The sequence below is a fragment of the Dipodomys ordii genome, unplaced genomic scaffold (assembly GCF_000151885.1).
Source record: "Dipodomys ordii isolate 6190 unplaced genomic scaffold, Dord_2.0 Scaffold59, whole genome shotgun sequence".
Classification (NCBI taxonomy): Eukaryota; Metazoa; Chordata; class Mammalia; order Rodentia; family Heteromyidae; genus Dipodomys; species Dipodomys ordii.
The window spans coordinates 2,861,930-2,882,428 of record NW_012267275.1 but is presented as its reverse complement, the minus strand read 5'-3'; the positions used below and the strand labels follow the sequence as shown (position 1 = coordinate 2,882,428).

Below are 20,499 nucleotides of genomic sequence, written 5' to 3'. Positions count from 1 at the left end.
TTCTCACCTGTGTCTGCAGAAGTAGTCATAGCTTATGACATAGCTGATTACATCAGTCTTTACTGATTCACAACATTCGTCATATGTTAATGCCTTCTGAAAATGAAGTAATAGAACTTCACTAAGAAATGAGGGATTATGGAAATATAGTCTGCAGGGTCAGAAAACATCAGGACAATATTTGGGGAATCTGAGACAGCATTAAACTTTTCCAAAGATATATGTGGTTCTGACCTGGAAAGGGAAATGCCTAGCTGAATGAGTCCTAATATTCTCTTGGCAGCCATCCTGGCTCTCCTTGGGAGGGCTCATCACACTCTTTGTATCTGAGAAGACAGAAGACAAAATATTTGCTTTGTGGCAAGGGATCAAAAAAGCATTTATAGCTGTTCTCTACTGAGGAAGTCAAAGTTTACATTGTCAAACATGCTATCCCTTAGTTGGCAGAAATCTAATTAGTGATAGATCTTAGGAATAATGTCAGATTGACCACTGCCATATCTACCAGCAGAAACTCCCAGGATCTTTTAAATGGCTACACTCCTTTCCTGCTTTCCCATAGTCCCCTAGGGCTCTTCTGCCTGTGTGTTCCCTTACTGTGTGGTATCCTTAGAGTCCTTTGCCCTCTCTACAGTCCTCTCCCAGCCCACTCAGACTACATCTTCTATCCTATGCTCCAGGCCCATTTCTTGCTAATCACTGGATTCTTCTGTGTGTTGCATAGATGTCAGTTTAAAACTGAGTGTGTGGCCCCTGTTGTGCTATATCATCTTACATCTTTTCACCCAAATTTGCTCTCCCTCTGTTTTGTTCTCCCTGTTACCAGACTGACTGGGTCTCACTTCATGGCCCAGAGTGACCTAAATTTCATTATCTTCCTACATTGGCCTTTGGAATGCTAATATTATAGGAGTGACCCACTACATCCGAACTACACCATTTTTAATTTGTTTTCCACACTACAGCAAAAATTTTTTTTTCTAAAATACAAATCTAATAATGACACTGTCTATTTTTAAATGCTTTAAAGCCTGCTATGGGTCTTTGAGATAATATCCAAGCTGTCAACCAGAATTACAAAGCCTTTATGATTAAACCACCCTACCCCTACCTTCTCTATCCTCCAACTGCTCAGCCCCTCCATCTCCTTCCTCATATTTGAACTCTGATCATACTCAGTTTCTTGCATTTCCTCTCCCATTCTCTTGGCCTCTAGGATTTTGCTCAAGCTACTCCATCTGCCAGAGGTCCTCAATTGTACTATGCAAGCCTCTCCTTTGGCTAATTCTTACATATACAGCGGAGGTTTCAATTTAGAAGTCTCTTCAGGAAAATTCCCTAATTCCCCATGGATATGCTAAGTGCCTCTTTCTAGTGTTCACACACCCTTTACTTGCCCACATATTTGCAAATTTAATTATTGGTTGTTTAATCATTGGTAGGTTCTCTCAGGGAAATACTAATCAGATTTACATCACCATGACAAAATGCCTCACAAGTGAACACACTGGATGGTTCCCTATGTTTTCTAAGAGCAAATTTTAATACATGGAAGATAATAGCAGAAAATGTTGGGAGGCAGTAGGACCTTTGAACTACCCAGGACTGCTAAAATGGTGTTTGTCCATAAAGTGAGAAGTACCTGAGATATTCTAACAGGATGCATGTGGGTTGCAGCTTCTAAAACTCAAACATCATCCTATGTTTGTGGGTAACATCATCTGAAATAGAGTGGCATATACTTGAGCTTCTCAGAGAACAGGGTTTTTTTTTTTGTTTTGTTTTGCCAGTTGTGGGCCTCAACTCTGGGCCTGGAGCTGTCCCTCAGCTCTTCAGCTCAAGGGTAGCGCTCTACCACTTGAGCCACAGTGCCACTTCTGGCTTTTTCTGCTTATGTGGTGCTGAGGAATAGAACCCTGGGCCTCATGCATGCAAGGCAAGCACTCTACCACTGAGCCACCTTCCCAGCCCCAAGAACAGGAAATGCCTCATGCATGCAAGGCAAGCACTCTACCACTGAGCCACCTTCCCAGCCCCGAGAACAGGAAATTTTATGTTCATTGTCATTTTTATATCCATAGAAAAATAAATTCAAGACAATAAAGACCCAGAGCCTTTTGTGTAGAGATGACTCTACTTAGAATAAACAAATCAAACGCTCTTGAGCTTCAGAACTCCTCATTTGCGTGAACCTTAGTCAAGGTCACTATAAAATTTACAGGAGTAAGACATTTTAATCAAAGCTGATTAAGATAATAAATTTTAGGATGATGACCTCTTTCTACTCTTACTTCCATGTCTTTGCCTCTGGCTAAAAAGGAGATTTGGAAATATATTTGGGTTAGAGTAATATACTCACATTATTCACACTGTGTTTTGTCTGGAGTTACTGCTGTTGTCCTGATGAAGATCAGTTCCTAAAATATTCCTAGAGTACTGTGCTATCTCCTCTGGTATAATGACATGAGATAAACAGTAAACACAAAATTAATAAACTTTAGATCCTGAAAAACATGGGTTCTGGGCATAGTTCTCACGGTGTAGAGTATGCCAACCTGTGAACACTCACCCACACATGGCATCTTCAGAGAAAGGTAGCAGAGGAAATTTGATACTTTGATCTCCTCCAATATATGCTAATTCCCTGATCAAGAACTAATGAAAGAAATTGATTTAAAGAAATATTTTGGCCTGACTCTACATAGTTATTAGGATTACAGATATAATTCTACAAGTAAATACTTGTCATGATATTTGTTTTCTGTATCTTCTTTGATTTTGTAGCCTTGTCTACAGTGGATGTCATAGTGGGTGTGAGTAAGATAATCTTGCCCTTGTTTTTTATGAATTCCCAATTTAATCCTTTATATTGATTTGGTTCTTTACATAGTTCCTCTTTCAGTCTAGACTATTTATTACTGTTCATCAAAATAAATTGTTATAGAAAACAACAGTACGCTGTAAAAATGTGAAAATATTTGTAAGTACTTAATGTAAAAAACAGAAGTTCTTCATAGTTCAATCATGTTTAAGTCTGTTTTAACTTCTTTTGGTTTTATTCCATACAATACATATTTGTGTTAGAATTATTTTAAAATGTTTTTGACAAATGTGAGATCATGCTGCATTTTTTACCTGACATTCTATCTTGGATATCTTTATGAATGCAATTTTTTTTAGTCTGGTAAAAGCATTACTATAGTCAATACATTCATTATATGTAAGGTTTTTAATTAGTAATTTTTACTATGATAAAGGATGCTATAATAAGCATCCTTTCTTAATTATCTTCAGGAAAATTATTTTCTCTAATATAAATTTCTATTTCAATCTAACAATCTGAGAATGGTAGGTAAGAATTTTTTATTTCTTTTAATAGTGAGGTTGGTCATTTGTTTTTAATTGCCAAGGTAATATATGGAGGGGTTACAGTTACCATACGTAAGGTACTGAGTGCCTCCTTGTCAAACTTGTTACCCCCTCCCTTGATTTTCTCCCACTTTCCCTCTCCTCCAACCCTTGCAAGTTGTAAAGTTTGTTTCCAACATGTTGTCTTGTGAGTATGGCTGTTGCATTGGTTCACCCTTTGTCCTTTGTCTCACCCTTTTGTTGTTCCCTTTCCCTTCCCCAATTCAGATAAACAAATATAATACACAGGGCACCAAAATCAAATACAGTGACAAGTGATAAACCATAGGGAAAAAAGAAATAACTTCACATAGTACATTAAAAACAGCAATATCATAACTTGTTTCCATAACTTAGAGTTCATTTCACTTAGCACCATCTTATGTGATCATATTAATTAACTATTGAGCTATTGTGATCCTTTTCTAGGACTATCCTAGACTAATCATTACAAATGAGGGAAAACATGGAGCCTATGTTTCTTTGGGTCTGGCTTACTTCACTTAATATGATTTCCCCCCAAGTCTTTCCATTTCCTTACAAATGGGGCAATGTCATTCTTTCTGATGGAAGCATACAATTCCATTCTTGATCCATTCATCTACTGAGAGGCATCTGGGTTGGTTCTATATCTTAGCTATGGCAAATAATGCTGCAATAAACATAGTTGTGTTGGTAGTTTTAGTTTATGGTCATTTGGGTAAATGCCTATAAGTGAGATTGCTGGATCATAGGGGAGCTCTATGTTTAGTCTTTTAAAGAAACTCCACACTGCTTTCTAGAGTGGTTGAACAAGTTTATACTCCCACCAACAGTGCAGTAGTAGCATATTCTTTTGGCCACATCATTGCCAGTTTCTATTGTTATATTTCTTGATAATGGCAATTCTAACTAGGGTGAGGTGGAATCTCAAATTATTGTCTTTTCTGTGTTTTCTTGTTCTTGTCCTGTGTTCATTTTGAAAATAAAACATTGAATTCAGTATGTTTGTTTTTATTGATTGAAAGAATTTAAGATGACTTAAGGTAATAGCTTTTTATCTTAGCATTACAAATATTGAATTTTAACCTTAACTCTTGCATCAAAAGCTCTTCATTTGTAGAACCAATGATGCCACATATAGCTTACTAATAACAATAAATGTAGATCTTTCACACAGTTAAAAATGGGAGGTTATCCGGTGGACCCTAGCTACTCAGAAGGCTGAAATCTGATGATCACAGTTGAAAGCCAGACTGAGCAGGAAAGTCTGTGAAACTCATTTTCAGTTAGCCACCCAAAAAGCCAGAAGTGGAGCTATGGATCAAGTAATAAAAGCTCTAGCTTTGAGCACAAAAACCTCAGGGAAAGCTTCAGGCTCTTTCCCTCCAAGGGACAGCTACCAGATACATGCGCACGAGCCAACTCATGCGTGTGTGTGCACACACATAATTATAGAAGTTGACATTGGATACCGATAACACTTAGAAGATAAATCTGTTCTTTATTCAGAGAGAAGTTGTTAATTTCCTGTAAGCCAAAGAAGGGAGCTAAATTTGAAGCAAGGGTCACTATAACTAGAATTATTACTTAATCCAGCACATGCTACAAATGATTTGTTTCTATATCTCATTATTTTACTTCTCATATTAATAATTCTATATCTAAATTTATATGCAGAAAAGTTGCACGTATTTTAACTTATAGGAAATTAATGTTATTAAAATGTTTCTGAATTTAGTACTTAGATAAAATTTAAGGAGTACTTTTTGACAGAAGCTATTGAACTCTCTTTGCTTGGGTGATTCTGACACATACTGAATACAATTGAAATATACTTTAAATATGCATAAGTTGTTTACATTGAGATACCAATAACAGGTTATAGAAGGAAGATTCCTGAGTCAGATGTTACAAAGAGTTCATTACTCCATTTATTTTGAACTAGAAGTTACTAGTTAAAAATGGAGACATTTCTCTTGGAAAACAAAATTTTTGGTAATAATATACTAAACTCATGTTGGTAATAAGTGCTAACCATATGGTAGTTATTATTTCAACATGGTCAGTAGTCTGTACATCGCCACAATTCCTACCTTGTTTAAATCTGGCCTTATGTGTTCATCTGTGTACCTACTTTAAGTTGCCCTTTAATTTTGGTAAAAATATAAAAAGGAATGTATATGATGGATTCTTTTACTTTTTCCACTAATAAGTTGAAGACATCATAAAACTTCCGGCTTTATTGTTTTTCTGTGGTACATTCATCTCCTTAAAAGGTGATAAGAAATAAAGAGACTTTAGAAGCATTGAACATCCGAAGGTTGTAACTTCCTTTTTCACAGCGTTTCCCAACAAACCTCTCCACTAGCTGGGGAGAAATAAGATGATTGGAAAGTTTTACACTTCATGGAGTTCCACTATCTTGCGCCGTAATTTCTTTAGATCTTTCTGTACTTTATATTTTTCTAAGTCCATTTTTGTTTTCTGTATTTTTTGGAGGGAGTTGATTGAGTCATGAACTGATTTAAATCCTAAGAGAGGAAAAGAAAACAGATTTACTTAATATACTAGAACTTTTCTTTTCAAATTTGCTAATTAGCAGTCCTATCACAATCAGTCATCATTTAATTCAAAGCACATTAAATTCAAAAAATTGTACAAACTCCATTTCTTGTATGTCATTAAGATACATGAGTCATGTGTTTTAACTTATATTTGGCTTCTGTGAAATTTCTTTTCACTCCCTACTCCCCAGTAGATTGAATAATACAGCAATTTAAAATATGTAATATTAACTTTAAACAAAGTTCTTTTCTGTATGCTTTGACAAATACTTATGTGATTTTTTTAAAAAAGAAGTTCCTGTTACTTGTCGAAGGTAGTCTACAGATGAGGATTTCCCTTTTCTTTTTTTAAAAAATTATCTTTTTAAATTATTTTTTTATTGTGAATATACTGTACAGAGGGGTTACAATTACTCGGGCAAGATAATGAGTACATTTCTTATCAAGCATTGTAGACTCCTCCTTTGTTTCCCCTTCCCATTCCTTCTCATCCTCCCCCCTCAACCCCCTACCGGATCCTCCTCCCTCCCCACCACCAAAGTTGTAAAGTTCATTTTTGACATAACGACTTGTACATCTCATTGTTGCAATGGGTTCACCTGTATCCCTATTTAAACAAGTTGTTTTTTCCCTTCCCTTCTACAAATTATACCGACATCAAATACAGTGAAAGCAGGGGAGGGACATATAAAGCAATAAAGAAATAATCTTATAAATGTGTTAGAAACAATCACATGAAAGAAAAAAACATTTGAATACATATCTTAGGGTTCATTTCCCTAATATCAACTTATCTGACCTTTTCTGCTTGTCTCAGACATATACTAGTTATTACAAATAAGGGAAACCAGACTACACTAAAGCTACCAGCATGACTATGTTTATTGCAGCATTATTACCATAGCTAAGATATGGAACCAACCCAGATGCCCCTCAGTAGATGAATGGGTTAAAAATTATCTTTTAGCAGTTGCCATTTAACATAGAAGTTTATGAATAAAAAATAAAATGATCAATGCCACCCTTTCTCTGAAAGTAGCCTGTACTAATGAATGGCTACTCCCTGCCCCTCTTATCACTTGTTTGACTAGGCACTTTGTGACTATGCTCCCAAAAGATTTCAAGCTCTTAAGTATAGCTTAGTTCTTATCCACAAAGATATTTTACGCATTTGCTTCCCCATCTATTTATGTTAAAGACTTAAAAATCCACATTTTAAATTTAGAGTCCTTTGCTAGAACTCCCACTTAGTGAAATGCAGAAACAAAGTGTCGGTTTCCCTTTAGCTCATCCTGAGGTTAGACTAGGGAATGAGGAAAATTAAGCCTCTGAAAGTTAAGCAGAAAGCAGGGCCATTGATTTGGTTTGGTACACTATTCCTGGACACATAACTCATTCTTGACTTGGTGGTGTTCTGGGCAACAATCTAGATACATGCCGGAAACATTTCTAGAGTGAGGCCGTGATGTTTTCCCCAAGGCACCACCTAGTGTACATCTTTACGGGACCAACACTTTTTGGAATTAATCATGAATTTTTCTGATACCCAGAGAACAGAAAATAGATAGAGGTACTGCCCTCTCTTGTGATTTCTGGTAATTCTTTGGAATTGTGACTGGAGGCAGATGGCCGCTCTGTAGCACCTTATCCCATGTCTTTCTCTCTGACAAATGAGCATTCTCTCTGACAGATGAGCATTTCAGATTAATCCTCTGTGATGCTAGCTCAGTTTGACACTGTTGCCCTTAGGCTCTTAGGCAGAAAAGCAGTAATACCCTGTACTCTGCTAATTCATTTCTCTTCCTCACTTCTAAAGGTCAAGTTTCCATCTGACATCTGTCTAGGATCATTATCAACCATTCAATTTTGAGAGGGGCATTTGATTTAGGCTCCTAATTTTATAGTATATCTGAAGTTAGGACCCAGTGATATTTAAGGAATTCTCCATCAAACAATTCTGGGATTCAATAATCTTAGATAGTGAAACCAAAACTCACAGCAGTGCCAGGCTTGTGACATTAACAAGTGTGAATGAAGAAAGTTGACTAATTTCTTTACCTTCCAATGATATGCTGACCGGTATGATGTTAGGGTAGTGAGCTTAAATGTATAACATCACTAGCATAGGATTGATACTTAAACCAGAAAATTCTGAGGAATTGAACAGGAAAAGACAGCTGTTACATTTGAATATGCTCACCTGACTGATACTCATTTTGAATTTTCTCTAATTCATTCCAGATCTGCTTTTCCATTTGTTCCATCTTTTTGGACAGTCTGTTTTCTAAATGCTTTGTTTTGTTTAGGTCTGTTTTCTGTTTCTGTGAGTTAATCAAATTCTCTAATTTGCTTGAAAGTTGTATTATCTTTTCATCCACTTTGTTTTCGGTCTTTTCCTAGAAAAGAAATCATAAAATATATCTCTCCAGAAGAGAGAGTTTTACTTTAGCTTGAAAGAAAAGGTGCTGGTTTTTAAAATCATATTTATATTTCCATATAGAGTATGAAAATTCCAAACAAGATCCCTTGTACCTAAAAAGGTGTTCACAAAGGTATTAAGCTAATCTGTTTATTTAACCTTTTTCAGTGGTCATTTCTACAACTCTATATTTTAGGGAAGAATAGAGAAGAGAGGGGTGTGATCTTACTGAAATTCTTGAGGATTTGGGGTTGTAGCCTAGTTTTTAGAAGAGTATAGTAAAAGAAGATGTTTTAGGTGATGCTTGGAACATGAGTACCTATGTACTAGATATTGTTAGTCCCTGGAATTTCGCATCTTCATGTGTACTCATTTCATCTAGAATATTGCCTTCTCTTCATTACGATTACCTCATATCCACTCTCAGAAATTCTGATTTATTTATGATGGAAGTCAGGCATTCATACAGCTTAATAGCTTTCCAGGGCACTGGGGGCTGCAGAATCATCCTTTGGCCAATTAGCTTCTTCTCTCCTCACTTCCCCATAGAGAATTTAGGAAGACGAACTGAGCATAACTTCTCTTTGGCCCCAATAATGGTGCGTTCAATCTCCCTCTCCTTTGAAGGAGGCTTTTGCAGAGTGATTACAAGATTACCTAGTGCTGCTTACAATGGTGGAGGAATTCAGGGGTGAACTATTAGCAGGTCCACATGACAGCTGCCTATCTGAGTGCACAAATTTTGAGAATCTTATCAGTGATAAAGTTACGAGGTTTATCTCTTGACTTTACCTCACTCAGTTATTTGAAAACTCAGGTGGATGTGGAAGACATTATTTACTAAGCTGTCTAAAGCTCCTTTAATGAAGGTCCCACCTATAATATGGTGAGTAGCCACTGATCACCACAATGGCCCTGTGCTCCCTTCTCCACTAAGCCCAGTATAAAGAAGTCTGAAAGAGTTATCCAAATAGACAATTTGGAAGCCATAACTTGGCAGCCTTACCACAAAGCCCAGGCTCTCTTCACATAGTCTGATGATGCTTTTAAAAAACTTTTGACCTAGAAGTGGCCCTGTGGCTCAAGTGGTAGAGCTGAAGAGCTCAGGGACATCGCCCAGGCCCAGAATTCAAGCCTCACGACCAACCCAAAACAGATTTGGCAGATTTCCAGAGAGGTTAAGTGACTTGTCAGAGTAGCAGTTTCCAAACTTTGCTATGCTTGAGCATTAACCATAGAACTTGTTCAGAAACAACAGATTCCCAACAAACTCCCAGGGAGTTTACCTCCTGTTAGATCTCTCATGAGAATCTGTATTTTAATAATAATCATTTTAAAAAAACCCTCTTCAGGAACATTTTGGTACACATCTGAAAAATTCTGGCTCATGTAGTTGGGAAATAGCAAACAGTGCCAGAAGGTAGACCACAAGGCTTCTACTGTCGTGCTTGAAATGTAGCAAGTTAGGGACAGTGTGGTGAGTGTTTTCCAAGGTGACCTTTCAGATGTTTCCTGTGGCTGGATCACACAGTGACCATGTGGTTAAGAGCTCCTTACCAATTTCTCCTGCAGGACCTTCAGACATTCAGTTATGTGGCATAGGTGGTCTTTTCTGTATTTGATAAACTGGTCTTCTGTCCATTTTTGATTGTTTGCCACTTCTTCATACACATTATTTGAAAGTGAATTAAATCTAAAGGAAAATGTCTTCTGTTTTAATCAGTAAATTTAAAGATCAACCAAAACTTTAGGATTGAGAAGTAAGATCAGTAAGATGAGGCACCATGTGCCTTGCCAAATACTTAGGGAGTGAGAATATAGGAAGTGAGGGGTAAAGTAAATTTATTTAGTCCCCCCTCCCCTTAGTTTGAATTATATCACTGTTACCAAACTTCTGCATAGTCTAAATATGTACACAGAGTGACAGATATACCACCACCTTGCAGCTAAGCACACAAAAAGTTGTTATCCATATAGAAATCCTCTCAGGGCTGAGGTTTCAATGTAGAATTAATACTGATAAGTCACCAAAAAGTGGGGGACTTTGAGGTAGGGGCCAGCCAACATACTTTCTCTGTGAAGGGTAGATTGCAAATATTTTAGGCTTTAAGGCCTGAGAGCCTTTGTTACAACTATTCAATCCAGCCTCTATAATAAAAGAGCATATGAACAAAGCACATAAACTAATAAGCATGGTTCTATTCCAGTCAAATTTTATGTACACTAAAACTTCAATTTCAGGTAATACTTATATGTTATAGAATATAATTCTTAAATATTTAATAATAGTATAGTTCATGAAAAATTATTCAAAAGTGTAAAACTTATTCTCAGCTCTGGGAGAGCTTAGCTAAAAGTGGGGATCTGCTAAGCCCTACTTTTACAAGCTCCTCTAAGAAGCAGGAAGAAGAGCTGTTTAGAGAGGACCTGTGTTTTCCAGTAGAGGAGAAAAATGCCACAAGGACCATGAAGGAACCTAGGAATGCAATGTGTAAGGCTTTAGGGTGGTTATTGCAAGGGAAATCTTTCTTTCTCCTCTCCCCTCTCTCTTTCTTTCTTTCTTTCTTTTTCTCTCTTTCTTTCTTGTCTGTTGTGGGGCTTGAAATCTGGGCCTGGACGCTGGGCCACTGTCACTGAGCTCTTCAGCTCACGGTGAGCACCCTACCACTTGAACCACAGCACCACTTCCAGTTTTCTGCTGGTTAATTGGAGATAAGAATCTCACAGGGACTTTCCTGCCCAGGCTGGCTTTGATCCGTGATCCTCAGATCTCAGCATCCTGAATAGTTAGGATTACAGGCGCATGCCACCAGTGCCCAGCTTGCAAGTGAAATCTTCAATAGAGTTTCCATGAGACCAATAGAGTTTTATGAGTAGATTTTTTTTAGGGGGAGGGGAATTGTGAACAAACTGATGTTGAGTTACTTATGTGGAACAAAAAGCAAAATAGTAGACTTGCAGGAAGGAAGTTTTCAGATCAGGTGATCATCATAATTGTACTAAATGCCAAAGAATGAAGAATTTTAAAAAATGGGAGTGGATATCATTTCAGAGATGGAAAGATTGAAATGAGTACCAGCAACTAAAAAAGTCACCATATGAAGAAAGATATTTTCTGTTTACTCAAGACATCTACTTCTTCAAATTTTTGTGTTGACTAGTCAAATTTTAGAACATAATATTTTCTATTTTAATGCATCCTAAATAAGGTGTAGGTAATGATACATGCTGTCGTTTAATTGATAGCTTCAGATCTTAGAGATACTAATGTATAATGGTGCATTGGTAATCAATGACACTTCTCAATAAATAATGAAATAGAGACAAGGAAAATGGAGAAAGGAGAATATTATCAGAATACTGATAATATCAAAGCATTAATCCCACGTGATACAGAACACAGGAGAAAGAATAGGGAGCAAGAACAGTAAGGCAGGATTATCCAAGTGACTAGATATTTCCTTTGTGCTATACCTTTGGGATACTGTAGGCATTTAAACAAGGAAGAGAGATTTAGTGGGGGAAAAAAAGGGGGGAAAGGAACAATAATTTGAATGTTTGTTTCAGGTCACATTTTTACTATTTTCTCCATTGAGTAGGGAAAGTATCAATTTAATATGGGATCAAGACTAGTTATAAAAGGATAATACAAAGCAATAATAATAGAAAGATCTGAGAAGAAATTTTAAAGGAAAAGCTTGTAGATCAAAATTGTTTTAAAATATGCTTGCTAATCTTGAGGAATCAGTTTGTATTCACTAGTGATTTACATTGAGACATATTAATACAAAATGGACAACAAGGCAAAATACTCTGTGGGAAGGGTCAAAATGAGTATATCTGTGAATCGCATATAGGAGTATGATAGGAGAATGAAAAAAATTAATATTCATATTCTTTCATATTACTTTAGTGTATAATATTGTCTGCATTGATTTAGTATTTTATTTCTTGGCCAGGTTCAAATTCCTGGAATGGGTTTTTATTCTGTGACAAGGCTTCACTAGTCAAACATAATTAAAAGTCTTCCATTTACTTACTTGAATTCCAAAAGGTTCATTTCATGGCGATAATCTCCCTGGACTACCTTTAAATTTGAGGTTTGCTGAGAAGCGGATGTCTCTATTTTTCCTAAGATCTGGGTCACCTAATGAAAGTACAAGACAATACCTTAGTGTGTAAGCAAAACTACCAGCACTTGTATATGTTATACTTTATTCCTAAAGGAGTCAGGAAACAGACAAACTTTGAGCACACTTAAAATTTGAAAATGATTTTTTGTATGAGTATGATTCAAAATTATAGTCACAGTGTTTGGAAAAGAGTATTAGGATGTGTTCCATTTTGCTGTCTACAATGCTCTTTTAGGTAATAGGCTAACAATGCTTTAACAAAAGCATACTATTGCCATCAGTTTGCTTAGTAATTCAATTTATTTCTTTCCTTTTCAGTTAAGCTATTCTATCTTGTCATTACTGTCTTCAGTGGCATTAGGTGAATAATTGCAAAAGCTCAGTAAATACTAAATGAATAAATGTTCAAATGCACAACTAGTCTCTTGAGGAACACACAAATAATTTAGCAGGTTTTGGTTTCAGCAATTTCCCCCAGGCCCTGAGCGTCTTTGTGCTCAAGGCTAGCATTCTACCACTTGAACCATAGCACCACTTCTGGCTTTTTCTGAGTAGTTTATTGGAGATAAGAGTCTTACAGACTTTCCTGCCCAGGCTAGCTTCAAACCATAATCCTCAGATCTCAGATTCCTGAATAGCTAGGATTACAGACATAAGCCACCAGCATCCAGTGTTCCAAATAGTATTCTGACACGACCACAATTAAGTCACATGTGACATCACTTAGAAGCATATAGAGATAGGAAGCAAACAAGTTCCAGTCCTTGAGTTTATGAGTATTGTACCTTTTGCATTGCCAAACACAGTGAGAAAATTCCTTTTAGGAACAAGAACTGGATTTTAAAAATGAACAAAGAATTGCCACACGTATTTCAATCTAAATTAATTACTGACAACCATGAAACATGATTGGCTTTAGCCAAGCAGAATTTAACTCTTCACAGTCAGTCCTATGACATAAAGAAACCTTTTAAGAGTTCTCTTAGCAAAGAAAGGAGTAAATGTGAAAGGGGTTGAATGAATAAATATTGAGTATATAATTTTTACTACTATTGAAGATATGCTTACACTTTTTCTTTAGAGACTTCTACCTCAGCAGCTTTCTAATTCTTTTATTATGACATTCGATTCGCAAGGGACAAATGTTAGAGAATAAATCAACATAGTAATTATAATTTATTTAGGAAATGGGAATATTGCACATTAAAAGGATACAGACAAATCTATGATCAGGTAATTTAGAACCCCTGGAGATACATATATGTATAAAACTTTATATATGAGAGATCATATATATATATATATATATACATGATAGATCATATATATGTGTATATATATATAGTCAAGGCACCAGCATATGTCATACAGAGAAAGTCAAGGCACAAGCAAAAAGCGGTGTCCAATAAAGAGATGGTTATTAAAACCTAGGAACTAAAAGACTTTTATAGTCTTTGTAAGTGACATGACCATTGAAGGTTTTAAATAAGTATGTAAATATTCAACTTCCATTAAATTAGCATAAGAGCTTCCATGTACAATTTCTTTGCTTGTAATCCCTGGCTCCACAGTGTTTGAGGGGAAGCCAGATAAGGAAATAAGAAAGGGCAGCAAAATGGCCATCAAGCAGTCTGGCCATCAAGCAGTCCATGCTTACAATGGGTGGTAGCTATGCTAAAACATAAAAAGTACCTATTAAATATTACTGATGGAACCTCCTCTATTCATGGTGCATATAATTGAACTATCATTTTAAATCATTTGGAAGAAAAGACTTATTTATTTTAGAAAAGTTCTTAAAAAATTACCACCTAGCTGGCCCTTTGGAGAAGCTATAATGGTATGACTTTCGGCTAGAACTCACAGTGTAAGAGTTAGTTACCTTCATATCCAAGTTCTTGGAAATAGTTTCTATGTTAGCCATGAGCTCTTGAATTGCTTTTTCAATTTGACGGTACTCATGCTTGATGAAGTGAATGTCTCCAGAAAGTTTTATGATGCTTGCATCACATCTAGTCCCAATATGGAAATTTGTGAGATCAACAGGTTCACAATATTTTAATACTGTAATAAAATCATTTCATGGGAAAAGTTCTAAAGTTCATTGAATATTATATTGGTAGATGGAGGAGGATGAACCATAACCATTATTTTTATCTTTTCTTCCTGATGAGAGAGAAGCTAGGCTAGATATATTGACCTACACTGGATTTGTATACATGGGGAATTTAGGATGAGTTAGGAGAAACTGTGCATTTTCAATATAGTAAATCAGTCATAAAAGTTTTAACAGATTTTGATGTTTGGGGAATATACCCTGCTGCTTAGGATTAGATAGGTAGCATTTGACTTTTGATGTAAAACAACAACAACAACAACCCGCCTATGAGATGAGGCTGAGAAATGAACTTTTTCCTTTAATATTATAGAACAAAGGGGCATTAAATATGAAGTTTTGTCTGAGCATTCCCCTGAAAGGGGACCAGTAACTGGCCAGGGAGAGGGAGCTGTAGGGAGAAAAAGATGGGAGTCAATATAATCAAGAATAAGAATAATCCACATAGAACCCCCCCCCCCATGACCCAGCAATCCCACTTTTGGGCATTTACACAAATGATCACAAACAAGGTTAAACTAAAGCTACCAGCACAACTATGTTTATCACAGCATTATTTACCATAGCTAAGATATGGAACCAACCCAGATGCCCCTCAGTAGATGAATGGATTGAGAAAATGTGGTGTATATACACAATGGAATTCTGTGCCTCCATCAAAGAATGACATTACCCCATTTGTTAGGAAATGAAAAGGCTTGGAAAAAATTATATTAAGTGAAGTAAACCAGGCCCCCCCAAAATAGGTCCCAAGCGACCTATGTTATTTGCAATAGTTATTTGCAAATAACTAGTATAAGTCAAGAACAAGCAGAAAAGATCAAAAGCTGTGTACATATGACCATATAAGATAATGTTAAGTGAAAGGAACCCCAAGATAGGGACACAATTTTTTTCTTTCTTGCTATTGTTTTTAATGTATCTAAAATGTACTATGTGATTTTTTTGTTTCTCTTGTATGTTCTTCCCCCATGGTATAACCCATTTTCACTGTATTTGATGTCGGTGCCCTGCATCTTGTATATACATTTTTCTAATTTGGGGAAGGGAAGAGAAATAACAAAATGCTTAAACATGGATACAGGTTGACCCATTGTAACAATGAGATGTACAAGACACTATGTAGAAAACAAACTTTACAACTTGGGGTGGGGGAGGTGGGAAGGAAGGAATGGTAGGGGAAAAACAAAGGAAGAGGTAATAATGCTCAGTAGGAAATGTACTCATTACCTTACTCATGTAACTGTAACCCCTCTGTACAGTATTTTTACAATAAAAAACATTAAAACATGAATGTAAATGTAGTCAAGCACATGTCATGGCTGAGAGCCAAAAACCATTATTGCTAGTGCCACACCACTATTGTTGGTTGTTTGGAATGGCTTTAACTGAGTCCATATATGGACCCACCTCCCCAAATGAGAATATAAATATACATACTTGCTCCTTCAGCACTTTAGTGTGTGTGCGTGTGTGTGTGTGTGTGTGTGTGTGTGTGTGTGAGAGAGAGAGAGAGAGAGACAATTCTGGGGCTTGAACTCAAGGACTAGGCACTGTTCCTGAGCTTCTTTTGCTCAAGGCTAGTGAGCCACAGCCACAACCAAAGCCACAGCTCCACTTCTGACTTTTTTGGTAGTTCAATGAAAATAAGAGTCTCACAGACTTTCCTGCCTGGGCTGGCTTTGAACTTCAGTTCCTAGATCTCAGCCTCCTGAGTAGTTAGGGTTATAGGCATGAGCCACCAGCACCCAGCTATATTTTTCTATTTTTAAATGGCAAATGTTATGGCATTTGTATAATGTTCTGTAACTAAAAAGCTTACAGTTTCTGAGTTTTCATTCTATACTTAAATCCTGTGTTTTATATATATATTTTTTTTAACTATGATTTTTTGAGCTATTTGTGTTGCTTTATTTCTTGGTTGTTGAGATTTCTCATTCAGGTTTTCAAAGGAAGGGCTCAGTAGTATTAGAACTTTCAAGTTGTTAAGAATGCTGTGTGTTCTCTTATGCTTTAAGAGTGATGATCATTCAGTACATGATAGGCATCACTCCATTCTTTTCTGGCTATAAGTTTGGCTTTATAAAGTCTTCTAAGGCATTTTCCATGTACCTTTGCTTTCTAAGTTCAAAGATTCCTGTGCATCTCTTGTCCTTACAGGATAATGATGACAGTGATGTTGATAATGATGATGATGATTGATATTATTTTGGTGGAACTGGGGTGTGTTCTTAGGGCAAGGTATTCCCCCTACTCTAGTAAAAGAGCAAAAGTTAAGGTATCCATAATATCATTATGCTTTGTCAAAGGACATGTTTTTCCTTTTTTGATTTTTTTTTATTGTAAAGATACTGTACAGAGGATTTACAAGTTATATGAGTAAGGTAGTAAGTGTTTTTTTTTTTTTTGAGTCAGTCATGGGGCTTGAACTCCGGGCTTGGGCGCTGTCCCTCATCTCTTCAAAGCTCAAGGCGAGCGCTCTACTGCTTGAGCCACAGTGCCACTTCTGGTTTTCTAATGGTTTATTGGAGATAAGAGTCTCATGGACTTTCCTGCCCAGGCTGGCTTTGAACTGTGATCCTCAGATCTCAGCCTCCTGAGTAGCTAGGATTACAGGCGTGAGCCACCGGCACCCGGCTAGGAGTACATTTCTTATTGAGCATTATTACTCCTCCCTTTGTTTTTCTCCTACTCTCCCTAGATTGTGCCAACACAATTGATTTGCATTTTGAGGTGCACCTTATTTCATTTTAAATACTTGCCTTTAAACTGCCACTGAGTGGGAAGTAAGTTATAAGTGAATTATTAACTATTGAACCTAATACATATATAATGCAATAAAGTATTTGTTAGGAATTATGTTAAAATAATCAACTTAATTTCACATGTTCCAAACAGCTAATTGGAATTCAAATCACTAGATCCAGAAGCCAGTAATCAATACGCCTTCGCTTGCCCCTGAATCATTCTTCTAGCAAAAGCACAGAAAATAAACAGGAGAGGAAGATGAATTTAGTTCGGTAGCTATTAACCAGATTCTCAGATTATCCAAGAGATTTTGGAAATTTTCCATAAAAGAAAGATATTTCCAGGAAAAGTAAGATCTGGTCCCCAAATCACTGCTTGACTGAACATCAATGTAAGAAAGAAATAAGAATTGACCAAGTGTGCTGGCATGCGTTTCTACCTGGTAAATTTTTATTATATTTTTGTTGAGTTGAATGGAAAAAGCCTTAGGAAAGGATTTTGTGATTTAAATATGTCTTCTTCAAAATTCAAATGTTGCTGATAGGATGAAGAGACGAGGTGTTTGTTTAGGAGATTACTATGCTGTGAAAATCCTCCCAGATGAATGGGATGAAGGCTCTTATAGCAGTGTCTTCAGAGATCATTGTGTCCTTGGCCATTCAGTCTCCTGTTTTCCAGAGGACTCAGTGCTTCTCCTGTATGGAAGATGGAACCCCTGCCAGATAACTAGATCTGATGCCTTCTTGATCTTGGACTTCCCAGCCTCTAAGAGCTGCAAGAAAGTGAGCTTCTGTTCTTATAAATTACTCTGTCTAAAGGATTCTGTTGTAGACACATAAACAGACTTCAGACAGAGAGATTTGACTTGATGTTTCTCATTTACTTCTCTCTTGGTCATTTATACTTGGGAGGGTCAATAACAGGGTGGTAGAGATTTCCTAGGAGAGATAAAAGAGTTCTAGAGAAGGAAGGTGGGCATGGTAGGCTGTCCTATCATTGTAATGTCCACAGACTCTTTTCACCTGAATCGCATGCTATTAAATCTTTCATACAAAAGATGTTGTTCAAAACAACTTATTTGGCAGAACATTCCTTTTGTTAGACTCATGTGCAATCATTACATATTTTAAGTGTTTTACTCATTGAAATTTAACACAGGTGGGGATTTTATCTGTGCCAAGATGTTGGCATTTGAGTGGTTGAAGGCTACAATAGCAGACTCTGGTAACTCTAAAAGTAGACAGCCAGGACACAACATGGGATGGGTCTTTTTTTCAAAGGGTGTTGCAGGTGGCATGAGCCTTTCAAAGTTTTCTGAAACATGTTCTCAACCACAGCACAGCACTTAAACTTATTTAAAATTGACATATTGTTTTCAACAATATGGATTGGGGAACCAGAGTTCAGCAAGCAAGAACTAATAGCCAGATTTTTTTTTTTTTGGTCTGGTTGTGGGGCCTGAACTCTGGGCCTGGGCGCTGTCCCTCAGCTCTTCAGCTCAAGGCTAGCGCTCTACCACTTGAGCCACAGCGCCACTTCCGGCTTTTTTCTTTTTTGCTTATGTGGTGCTGAGGAATTGAACCCAGGGCCTCATGTATGCAAGGCAAGTGCTCTACCACTGAGCCACCTTCCCCGCCCACCAGCATTTTTTGATCTACTTCTTTTTTATTATTGTGAAAATACCACACAGAGGAGTTACAATTACATGATAATGAGTACATTTCTTATCAAGCATTGTTGCCTCCTCTTTGTTTCCCCTTTCCATCACTTCCCATATTCCTCCCTCCCCCAACCTGATCCTCCCTTCACCCCCCACCAAAGTTGTAAAGTTCGTTTTTCCACATAAGGACATGTACATCTCATTGTTGCAATGGGTCCATCTGTATCCCTAGTTAAACGATTTGTTTTTTCCCTTCCCCTCCACAAATTATACCGACATCAAACACAGTGAAAGCATGGGTTATACTGTGGGGGAGGGACATAGAAAGCAACATAGAAATCATCTTATAAATATGTTAGAAACAATTGCATGAAAGGAAAAACAAAAAACCATTTGAGACCTTATCTTGGGGTTCATTTCACCTTACCTTGCTACTCTTCCCCGAAGGTCTCCGACTCCTTGGAGGTGTTTGATGTTAAAATCTTGCATTGCAAGATTAGTTCCTGTGGCCGCCTGATCTCTAATTCTTATTTGGTCTTCCAAGATCTGTAGTGTTAAGATAGCCATTAATTTTCCAGTACACATGATAAACAAACAAACATCATTTAAAGCAGGCAAATGCATTTGAGGTTACACATGCATGCAAAGTTAGGCTAATGGGGTAGATGAGCAGGACAGGACTATTCAGAGGTAATTAATCTCTGCTTTGTCTATGGAAAAGTGTTTTGAAATTGTGGTTTTTAATGTAAGAATCTTAATTAAGAAGTAGGCTGCAGTTAAAAAGTTTTCTTTTATTCCTTTTAAGGACTAAGTTAGTCCTTAACATGTATTCAAATCTGCCTTATTGACCAATTTGCAAATAAGTTGGTAAGTTTAGGTTCTTTTAAAGTATTTGAATAGTACTCATTTCTCTTTAAAGAGCTTCCTGATTTATTGCTTCAATTCTTACTAAAGGTAGCTATATATGTGTATGTCTGTCTACATCTATCTCTCTATCTCTCTCTATATTTATCTAACTTATCTAATTTATCATCCGTCTGTCTGTTTGTCTCTCTCCCACCCCTAGCCTCACCCTTGGAGTAAGTATGGAGTCAAATCCAGGACTTTGTACAAGCTAACTTAGTTCTCTATTATTGAGCTACATCTCTGGTGTGGAGATCTTTATTTTGGAATTTAATTTCCACACAAACAATCTAATTCTCATTTTACCTATAGCTATCAAACTTAACAGGACTGCAAATATTTTGAGAGACTTAAAGAGAAACTTCTCTGAAGAGGAAAGAAGGATGGCCAATAGATACATGAAGAAATGCTCTACCTCCCTAGCCATAAAAGAAATGCAAAACAACGTTGAGATACCACCTCACCCCAGTTAGAATGGCTAAAATCAAGAACTCTAATAACAACAGATGCTGGAGGGGATGTGGAACCTTACTGCATTGTTGGTAGGAGTGTAAACTTGTTCAACC

General features: G+C 36.8%; 1 protein-coding gene across 1 annotated transcript in view; it reads right to left on the bottom strand.

The window, feature by feature from the left end:
• Window positions 1-5,787: 5,787 nt before the first annotated feature.
• The window catches only part of Fam81b (family with sequence similarity 81, member B), a 40,558-nt gene continuing 25,846 nt past the window's right edge, over window positions 5,788-20,499 (bottom strand). Inside the window, exons 5-10 of the mRNA XM_013022024.1 lie at window positions 19,458-19,576; window positions 14,389-14,518; window positions 12,414-12,520; window positions 9,931-10,066; window positions 8,155-8,350; window positions 5,788-5,921 (exon numbers count right to left, since the gene is read on the bottom strand). Coding sequence (XP_012877478.1) covers window positions 5,788-5,921; window positions 8,155-8,350; window positions 9,931-10,066; window positions 12,414-12,520; window positions 14,389-14,518; window positions 19,458-19,576 — 822 coding nt within the window. The remainder of the gene's footprint in view (window positions 5,922-8,154; window positions 8,351-9,930; window positions 10,067-12,413; window positions 12,521-14,388; window positions 14,519-19,457; window positions 19,577-20,499) is intronic.